Source organism: Ursus americanus, chromosome 6 (genome assembly GCF_024610735.1).
Source record: "Ursus americanus isolate L20-20 chromosome 6, mUrsAme1.1.p, whole genome shotgun sequence".
Lineage (NCBI taxonomy): Eukaryota > Metazoa > Chordata > Mammalia > Carnivora > Ursidae > Ursus > Ursus americanus.
Window position 1 is genome coordinate 9,173,250 of NC_142132.1, and position 10,892 is coordinate 9,184,141.

At 46.6% G+C, this 10,892-nt stretch overlaps 1 protein-coding gene across 1 annotated transcript in view; it reads right to left on the reverse strand.

Annotated features, from left to right (window-relative positions):
• The window catches only part of LOC148109753 (scavenger receptor cysteine-rich domain-containing protein DMBT1-like), a 118,362-nt gene extending 108,553 nt beyond the window's left edge, over nt 1-9,809 (reverse strand). Inside the window, exons 1-2 of the mRNA XM_087862502.1 lie at nt 9,749-9,809; nt 2,022-2,120 (exon numbers count right to left, since the gene is read on the reverse strand). Of these exons, the coding sequence (XP_087718628.1) occupies nt 2,022-2,120; nt 9,749-9,809 (160 nt within the window). The remainder of the gene's footprint in view (nt 1-2,021; nt 2,121-9,748) is intronic.
• Between the last annotated feature and the right edge of the window lie 1,083 nt (nt 9,810-10,892).

Sequence of the window (10,892 nt, forward strand, 5' to 3'; positions counted from 1 at the left end):
AAGCGTCTGCTTTCAGCTCAGGTCATGATCCTGGGGTCCTGGGATTGAGCCCCGCATTGGACTCCCTGATCAGTGGGGAGCCTGCTTCTCCTTCTCCCTCTGTGCTCTCTCTCTCTCAAATAAATAAATAAATAAATAAATAAATCTTAAAAAAAAAAAGATTTAGGGTGTCTGGCCATGTGGGGGAGATACTGAGGAAATGACTGGAAAAAATGGAAACTCAAGTCCCAGAGAAGAGAGAAAGGCATTTACCCAAGCAGGTGACGCCAGCGTCTTCCCCATGCCCGCAGTTGTGGGTGAACCAGCCGGCGTGGGAGCACTGCCCCAGATAGGCCTCAGTCCCCGAACACTGCACATCGTCCATGAGGATGGGGCCCGAGCCCTGGCCATAGTGGGCCTCTCCCGGGGCGGAGACGGCTGTCCCACAGCCCAGCTGCCGGCACACCACCTCTGCTTCCTTCTTGTCCCAAAAGTCGTCGCACACCGTGTGCCACACGCCTTCAAAGTACACCTCGACACGGCCCGAACACCTGCCAGAACCTTCCACGAGCTGCACCGCGAGCCAGTCTTTGGGAGAAAAGCAGTCCCCCACAACCCCCCCCAAAGTGTTGGTGGAGTCACCACATTCCTCACTGGCGTCATCATGGTGACAGCAAGCACTACTTAGGGAGTGCCGCCTGTGTTCCAGGCACTGGGTTGACTCCTTTACAACAGACGTCTTTTCAAGGTTCACAACTACCTTGTAGGGTATTATTGTCCCCATCTCACCAGGGAGGAAACTGGGTACAGCTTCCTGGATGTCCCACCGGTGAGGGGCAGAAGGGGAACCCTAGCTCATTCCGACCGCTCCCAGGGGTCCTCTGCACATCTCTGTAGGGCCCTCCTGTTTGGGGGGGGGTGTCATCCATGGGAGGGGAGTTTACACTGACTGTGTAGTGGGACATCTGGCTTTGCTTTGTCTTTTCAAAAGCACTTCATTCCGGATCCTCCCTTCTGCTCCGGCAAGAACATTGACATCTAAGATGGGAACTCCCCAGCTCTGGGCTACTTGATAGTTTAGCTGAAGGAATACCTCCTGGGGTCTTGGATCATTGCCACCGTGTGATTATCATTGCCAGTGCCGAGTCGAGCTTGCCGGAGGAAAGCAAGTGTGCAAGAAACACACACACTCTGCAAACTCCCCAGGAAACTGCGGCCCTACCAGCGTGCACCCGCCCTTCAGCTCTCTGAGTATTTGCCGGGCATTGCTCGCTGGCTCTCCCCATGCTCGGGGCAGGAAGGGCTTCCTGGGATAGGGAGGTGTGCAGCTGGCCTGGCTTTGCTGCTGGTCTCATCCCTCACTAGCCACGCGATTTGTGTAGGTCCCCCACCTCTCATTCCTCATCTGCAAAGTGGGCACCGTGATAAGAGCACTCACCTCAAGGGAGATCAAGGAACCAAATGCTATCCGAAGTGCCCTCTGCGGAGGGAGCACCGAGGAGCTGGCAAATGTCATTTTCTACACTTCACCCACTGTAACTAGAGAGCTGAGGAGGCTGATGGGAATTCCCAGGGCGGGCTGCTGAAAGCGGGCCGCTCCCCCTGCCTGCTGCCTGTGTCCCAGCGGCGGCAGAGCAGTGCTTGTCAAAGCCTGGCCCTCACACAGCCTGCATTGTTCGAATCTCTGGGGAGCTACGCTATAAATCAGACTCCTGGAGTGTTCCTCGTGTCTGGGAGGGGGCCCGGGAGTTTGCACATTCCACAAGCTCTTGGGGGTTGATTATGGTCTACTCCAACATATAAGAGCACCGGAAATAGGGACCTTTAAAGTCAGTCTCTAATGTGTAAGAACCACGAAATTAGAAAAGACCCCGGTCTTGTTAAACCAAAATAAAAATGGAGTGTCTTTATTTCCAGGGATGCGTGACTCATCCATCCCCAGGGGCATTCACAGCTTCTCCACATCCCTGCAGCTCTGGAGGTGCACCTGACCTTGGCCCCGCCTCCTCCAGGCCCAGGGGATGGGTCAGGCTCAGACTCACCATCCCGCGGCTCTGCAGGTGGGCCTTGCACGGTGCTTCTCTTAGAATGTCCCTTCCACAGCCTTTCTGTGGGTCCTCTGATGTCCCTCCTGGAGCAACCTGAGAAGTACAGCCAGGTTAGAATCCCGATGTTCAGCCCAGGGAGAGAGGAAACAGCCTTCCCAGAAGGGAGACCCAGTAGGGCCCAGTAACAGACAGCAGTTCCCCGGCCCCACACCAAACCCACTGAGTCACAGGCTCAGCAGAGAGAATCTAAGAACCTGGGAATCTGAATGTTTACCAATCCGATTGATTCTGCTGTGCTGAGTTTTGTTCTGGAATCACTTTTCCTTAAGCTCTTGTCTTGGGGTAGATTGGGTTTTATAACTTCCTTTTAATCAGAAGTATTTATACTGGTAATTGCAAGTTTTTGTCGGCTGGTATGCCTCATCAGACGTCCTCATTATCTGTAGCTAAAATCTGAAGCATTTTCTTTTCTTTTTTTTTAAGATTTTATTTATTTATTTGAGACCAGGCAAGAGAGCGAGCACGAGCAGGGGGGAGGGGCAAAGGGAGAAAGAGAGGGAGAAGCAGACTCCCCGCTGAGCAGGGAGCCCGACGTGGGGCTCAATCCTGGGACCCTGAGATCATGATCTGAGCTGAAGGCAGACCCTTAGCTGACTGAGCCACCCAGGTGCCCTGAAGCATTTTCTTTAATTAAGCTATAGTTTAAACATAAATTGAAATACACATAAAGTTTTTTTAAAATATTTTATTTATTTATTTGAGAGAGAGCACAAGCAGGGGGAGGGGCACAGGGAGAAGCAGGCTCCCCGATAAGTAGGGAGCCCAAGGCAGGGCTCGATCCCAGGACCCTGGGATCATGACTTGAACCAAAGGCAGACACTTAAACGACTGAGCCACCTATGTGCCCCTGTTTTTTAGTTTTAAATTGATGTTTTCCAGTATCTCCTGAGTTCATCTTTTTAAAACAATTTCCCCTCTTTTTTGCTTTTTACTTATTTTTCTATTTTTCTTTTTCTTACTTCTTTTTCCTTTGAAAGGATATTTAATTCGTATTAGTTAATTATTTTACGTGTTTGGCTTTGTCTTTCAAAGTAGCTTTGCTAAGGGATGAGATGTTTGGGTGCCTCTCAGCATAAGCCTAGCTGTGCATTATTTCCTGGCTCCCAAGTCTTTCTGGCTAAGCATGGTAACTGTGCCCTAAGCCTTGTCTTCGAGCAAACAAATAAGTGGTATCCTCCAGAGCAGCCCTTTTGGTAGATTTTGCACCATGAGCCCCTGTGCCCTTGAGCTCCCCCCTTCTTTCAGCCATTACGAAGTGACGCCATGCTTCGTGGACAAACCGTCCAAGGACATAGGCCATGAAGCTGTTGAGTGGATTTACAATAGTCCATTTACACCTGGGTTTGTTGGGGGAGGGTCTGCTGTTCCTTGTCATTGAAGAAGGCCCTGGGGACATACCAGAAAACACAGAACCTAGTACTTGTGTCAGGGAAAAAAATCCATGCCCACTACATGGATGGAGCCCTAGACCAGACAGAATGTAACCCAGCAGCTAGATGTGTGGTCTAGGCCGTTAGAATCAGGAGAGGCCCCCCTGTGGGGAGGGAAGGCAACTAAGAAGTCAACTAAGTTGGTGTTGTTAATAATAACTGACCTTTATTCGGCACCTGCTGTGTGCTTGTCACGAGTCTCACTGACTTGAACAAACTATGGTTGACTTGAAAATATCCTGTTACTGCTTCCATGCACATTTTAACAGATCGGGAGGTCAAGGCACAAAGAAGCCAAGTAACTTTCCCAGACCCCGCAGCTCGTAAGTGGCAAGGCTGGGATTTGGCTCCAGAATCTGGACACTAAGTCGCTCACTCCCACTTCTTTCCTTTTCGTCCCACACCTCCCCCAGCCGCCTGCCAGGCGGCAGAAGCCTTCATTTATAAAGCCACTTCTGCCTGTTCCTTTGCACGAGCAACTCTGATGCCTACGCCCCGCTTTACACGTTCCCAAGCACGCTCACAGCTGTCAGCCCCTTAGATTATCAGAGAAGCCCCGTGATGTGTGCTTCTCGGGCCCAGCAAGGTGGCCCTGGTGGCCGACACGCACAATGTCTGCTGCTGTCCAGACCCACCGTGACCACCCTGAGCCAGGCTTGTGTGTTTTATTGACTTTGTGTGTGGTCTGCCATGACTATTTTTTTTTTTAAGTCAGTTTGCCTAACTCAGTCTTTCCTTACTTCGGTCCATGGCACCTGTCTACTCATCTGAAAAAGCCCCTCTGATGTCATTCCCCTGCCTACCGTGGCTCTTCATCACCTCCTGGGTGAAGGCCAAAGTTCTTAGTTTGAATTTCCAAACCCTCTTTAATCAGAGCCACAGCTTCCTTTCTGATGTGGAGAACAAAGGCAAAAGAAGTATAGAAAAAAATTAAATTTCCTTACAACTTACAGCCCATTGACAAGTACTTAAGACAGGCAGAGTGACCTTCCTCCAGGAACTCAACTGCCTCGATGTGAGTACTTTGCTAGGGGCAAAAGACAACCTTACCCTGACATTAGCCCAACCTCCAGGATCCTATAAGTTTTCTCGAACATATGAAAATCCCTTTGGAAACTTCCTTTATCTCTACCCCCGCCACAAGATACATGTTAGCAATCACCCTCCAAACACATGGCCCACTGATATCCATCTGAGGGGTCTCAGTAACGAAAGTTTTACTAGACAGGAGTAAATGACCCTGCAAGGTCCTGGAAACCTTGCTTCCAAACTCCTTAGAGACTTACGCTATCCCTAACCCCCTCCCAACTTGAAAGTACATAAGCAGTCACTCCTCACAACCCCAGTGCAGCTCTTTCGGCTCCAGGTCCTGTCCCCACGCTTTAATAAAACAACACCGTTTTGCACAAAGACATCTCAAGAATTCTTTCTTGACCATTCGCTCCTGAACCCCAACACATCACATCACTTTGCAGCTCCTCTCCTATGGGGACCTTGTTCTTTCTCTCTCTGAATGAAGCCTCAGACTCACCCATGAGTCCATGAAATTCCCTGGAATGTCATAACCACTTATATCAACCTTGTACCCTAGCCACCCAGGCAAGACCGATTACCAATTGGAAACTTTATGAAGTTTTCCCCGCGATTGCAAGCCTGACCTCCCTAAGTTTTTATGTTCAGTCCATTCAAGTTTAACAAATATCACTAACCACCTACTATGTGCTGGGCATTGAGAATCTGATGGTAAATGATAATATCTTGGAAACTCATTGGATATTTACTGGTTTGGGGCTACCTGTTCATGTCTTGTCTCCCCCGCAAGTCAGACTGGAAGATCTGAATGGAAGGGACAATGTTCCCCACACAGTGCTTGGAATCTGCTGGGCGCTCACTAAATGACAGGAAAATGAATCAAGGGTGTGGGGTGTCAGATAGGCCTTGAAGAATGTGTGGGGTAAATTTAGAGGAAGTGGATAAATGGGAATGAGTCCTTTTTACAGAGGAATCAGTAAAGGAGCCGGCTGAACTATGACTCTGTGTTAGAGCAGGAGTTATAAAGACAGATCAGCAGGAAAGGTTGGGTTCTTAAGTTGTTTTTTTTTAAAGATTTTATTTATTTATTTGACAGACAGTGCGTGCACAAACAGGGGGAGTGGCAGGCAGAGGCAGAGGGAGAAGCAGGGAACCTGATGTGGGGCTCGATCCCAGGACCCTGAGATCACGACCTGAGCTGAAGGCAGACGCTTAACCAGCTGAGCCACCCAGGCGCCCCAGGGTTTTTAGGGTTTTGACTGTTAGGAAGAGAAGCCTAGACTTTTCCAGTGATAGTGGAGATGCCATTCGGCCTTCTTGCTCAGAGAACAGACGTGACAGACAGCACAGTGCAGGTGTAGCCAGAAGTGAGAATCAAAGGTAGGGAGGAAACCGGAGTGCAGACGACTCTAGGGAACAAACCAGAAGTTACCCTGGGCTTGGCCTGTGGTGCAGCTCTGGGCATATAGAAGGGGGGAAATAAAATGTTAGATGATGTGTCTTACGATTGGTCTCCCAGCTGTGTTCATCCGAGTTGCCTGAGTGTTTGGGGGGAGTATCTGTGAGATAAGCTGGGATGAGGGGAACTTAAGACTAGAGTAAGGACATGGCAGACAGCCTCGTGAGTGAGGGCAGGGCACTGGGGACAGTGGACGAGGACTGACAGGGTTAACTTTGGGCTGAAAACCAGGAGGGAAAGATGGGCGGAAAGGGGCTGGTCCTGCGAATGAGTGTATGTGGGGGAGGGGGAGGCTGGCCTCGGAGCTGTCAGCCCCGCGAGCATCATCAGGTGGTATGATACCCGATGAAGGTTTGACCAGAGGGGAATGAGACAGCAGGGCAGCTGTGGCAGCTGGGTGGATCCGTTGAGATCAGACGCCATGGGTTTCCAACCCACTTTGGTGCTAGGGATGAAGCTTGGGGCCGGAGGAGCGGCAGAGGCAGGGCCAAGTGAACGGGGCAGGGCTGTGGCGTGAGGGAAGGTGAGGAGGTTGTGGTCAGGGTGTCAGACCTGCAGGCAGAGCAGGCCCGGGGCCACAGCTGAACCGATGGTAACCTGATCACGATGTGGTTTTAGAGACTATTTTAACTATTGAACTTGCATTGTGTTGACCAGATAAATTCAACACCAGGGAACAATTGCATTTTCAGCCATAGGCCTCCTTTCTTTGGTGGTCAACAAATTGTCCTTTGTCCTCACATTTTCCATGTGAGTTGCCCTAATATCACCTGAGCTCCAGTGGCCTGCAAGTTCCCCAAATCCCTGCCGATGCCCATGAGACCCGCACTGAACCATGGCTGCATTTCTGCGTGCCTCTTCCCAGGAGGTCTCACTGGCCCCATTGTCTGTAAGACTCTTGTGCAATCAGGGTGAGGAGCCTAACAAAGCCAACAGGCCAGATCATATCGCTAATCCATGTGCTCCTGGAAGCTCGGGAGCACCCCCCGAGAAACTATAGGGTGACATAATCATCTTAGGGGTGAGGGGAGGTGACAGTATAAAGCCTGGACAAAAGGATTAGAGAAGGCAGCAAAGAAAAGGAGGCACCAGAGAGTTAGGGAGATAATGGTCCCGGGGATAACTGACATTTGAAAATCACGTCTGTAAGATCTACTGAGACTTTCAAATATCCTTAGATTTAAGCAATCGGGGAAATGACCCCATGATCTGGCTGTCTTTATTTTGAGGGGATCCAGTAAGCACTCCTTACTCAATGGTATGATATTCCTGCTCATTGATTTTTCACTCACTTATTCAGAATTCATTTATTTATGAAATGCCCTCTAATGGGTCAGGACCTATGCTGAGAAAATGGGTCCATAGCTGTAGCAAGGTGTGCCTTCGGTGGGCAAGTAGTGCTGGTGTTTGGCCGTAATTTTGCAAATTTCAAGGAAAGCAGGATAAGGCAGAGGAAGAAGAGAGTTGAATATTGGTGTAACTGGATCAGCAATGCAAGAAATAGCCCTTATTTTGACAGATTTTCTTCATTAGTCCTCATTAGGACTTTCAGTGCGATGAGAAGAGGCGGTAGGTTCGGAATTGGGGCTGATCTTTGTTCCCAGGGTCCCCAACACATTAGTAAGTAGTTATTACAGTATAGTTTTAGGAGAATCACTGAAATTTAGGGTGGCTTTTAGTCTCAGTTCCCAGAAATCATTAAATTCATCCCATGAAGTTTGTCTCCATTTTCTCCTTTCATATCTATCCTAAAACCTTTGGACACTATAATTCCAAACTGATGAAATCATAGGCCATTTCCACTTTGAAAGAGTAGTGATACACTTCAAATAAAGCCTGGGGGCAGAGCTCATTAAGATTCCTTAATGTTCCAGGGGTCACTTTCAATCACACTTAAACCCCATTCACTGCAGGTGGCTTTCAGCACCATCAGAGTCAGCAACATCTCTGCCACTCCTGGAACAAATATGATTAACTTGAATTTTGACTAATCTCAGAAATTTCCAAAAATGTTACACTTCAGAAAACCCCTTCAATTTCCCACATCCATTTGGTATAATTCGTCAATGTCCAGAGTACCTACCTGCATAATATTGGTTGGCCGGAATAAGAGAACTTCCCTGTTCCCAAGTTAAAAATATTAAATCTATTATTTGAAACCTTACTGAAATATTGAAAAATATCTTGGTTTCTTGGAGAACGGAAGCATAGTGGTAAGATGTAATCTGAGTCGGATGACTGTATTTTCATTTCTTCTCGGTTGAAAATACACAGTTGAGAATGTACAACATTTATAACAAGAGTTGACACTGAGTATTTTCTATGCCTGAGGCACTCTTCCAAGTAATTTACAAATATCATTTCATTAAATCTCCCCAACAATCCAATGAATTACCCCCTTTTCTGTGGGAGGAAACAGCAGCCTACAGAGATTCAAACACTTGCCCAGGCCCACATGGCCAGAAAGTTAGGACCAAACTCATACCTCATCGAACATATAGATGGGAAACAAGGCCCAGACCCCAAAGGATTCAAAAAGTCATTTAAATCCGTCTTAACACCTTCCGATGTTTTAAATGTGGTTGAGCAGCTGACATAAACATATCTACAGAATTACATGCAGAATAAAAAAGAAGTTGGGTATAAAATTTATGATCAAACACAATTCTGTGGTTGGTGAGTTATGTTTTTCTCGATAATAAAAATTTTATTCAAGCTATTTGTTGGTCAAGAGTATTTCCAAATTTTCATTTGTCAGTAGAATCGGGAAAGCGAAGTAATAAAGGGCTTTACTAGTTTCCCTCCAAAGCCACAAAATCATGACAAAAATAATTGAAATTATGTAGGCATTTGCAATTAGTTTAGTTCCAAATTAAATTGAGACTTCCTTAAAAGGACTAAACATGGAATACAGATTAAGACTAAATATCGACCTGATAAAATTTTTTTTATAAAAAGGTACAGATTTTCAGATTGATTCATGAATCAAGTCCCGATAACTTTACGTCATGCCAAATATTTCAGGCTAAGAGATTTCTTTTTTTTAAGATTTATTTATTTATTTATTTATTTGAGAGACACAGAAAGAGAGAGAGAAGCTGTGCAAGTAGGGGGAGGGGGAGAGGGAGAGAATCTTCAAGCAGACTCCCCGCTGAGCATGAAGCCTGACTGGGGGCTCAACTTTGGGAGCCATGAGATCATGACCTAAGCCAAAACCAAGAGTCGGATGTTCAACCGACTGAGCCACCCAGGCGTTCCAAGATATTCTTTTACTGTACATTTTACAACTCTGTTCAGCAATAGTAAAGAAATCATGTCAGTAGGTCAAGACTTCTAGTGCTTAATATCAATATATAAGCCGAAGAACATTTTCAAAACTCTTATTTAATTATCCTACAGGCAAATGTTAATTCTTTTCCATCTCTTCCAGAATCTTAAAAACATACCCATGTTTTCAAAGAGCAATAAACTGGTTAATGCCTTGTTCACAGATAATAAATCTTACAGAAAATATTTGACTCAACTTCCCTAAATCAATTATGATTATGCGTTCGGTGATTATCAGAGCAACATCTCGTCAGTGGTTGGATTGCATTGAACACAGTAAAAGCTCTATTTGTTTGGATTTAATCTCAAGCTTTCCAAAAGTTGCCAGTAGACTATGTGCCAACATTCATCTTCCCTTTGGAAGCTTGGAACAAGGCATAAGCAAAATGGTGCTGGGACACCAGCTTTAGTACCTGTTTCATGCAGAACAGTGGCATGGAAGAGCAGCAGCCAGAGGAGGGCTGAGCAGCCCATGGTGGGAAGGCTTCAAGCTACCGGGATACATGGGGTTCCCGCTTTATATGCTCTCCAGGCTCCCCTGTGGGGGCGGGCCCCTGCAACCTGATGCTCTTTTCAGGCTTGGATTGGCAGGCATTCAGAGCAGGGGACAACTCGTTTGCTTTGGCATTTTGTGTATATTTGCAATGGGGAAAGGGTGAGTCTAATTGTTAGAAGAATTCCATGGAATAGTTGGAAGGTGAAATCAGAGACAAGGGACAAATTGTGTGCTGGTACCTCGCTAAGCAGGTGGGACTCCCTAGCTCCTTAGGGGGAAAGAGAAGGTACCGACAGCCCTAGACATCACTGTAGGCTTCATTCCCCTTCAGGTGTGGGCCTTTCTGGAGAAAGAACCTGCTAATATCTACTCATCCTTCAATGCCCACACCTGCCTTCCTCCCTCCTTGAAGTTTTTCTTTATTCCTCAACTATGTTCTCTAATTCCTACAGCACCCACTTGGTACCCCCTTATAACACTCAATACATTCTGCCGTAGTTGTAGCTACTAGAGTTTTAGTCTTATTTCCCTGTTGGCTTGAAACCGTTCATGGAAGGAAGGGCTTCTCTTTGTATCACTTATAGTCCTGCTTATAATATTGCTTACTTGTAATATGCTTAGCATGATGCCTTGTACTTAAATATTTGTTGAATTGAACTTTGAATTACTTGCTGATGTCTAATGCCTTCAAGGGATTGTTTCCCTAATGGATACTTTTTCTCAACTTAGATCATTGGCTTACAGTAGCAAATTGTCCCATAATCACAAAGAATTCTCCTCTGCTCCAAGCCTCGTTCCCTCCATTGTGATTTCAGGTGAAGCACTTAGCTACACTGAGCCTTTGCTTCCTCTTCTTCAAAACCGAGATACTACTATGTGCCCCACTTACTTTGGAGGGTAATTGGGAGGATTCAATAAAATTAGGTGTATATAAGAGATTTTTACATTTTACAACAAGATTACTCTTCCTCAATAGATGTTCTCATACCAGAGACTGAATTTTTCAGATTAGTCTCAATGCCATGAAATCGTAGAATAAATTTGGTCAAATTTAGCCAAGC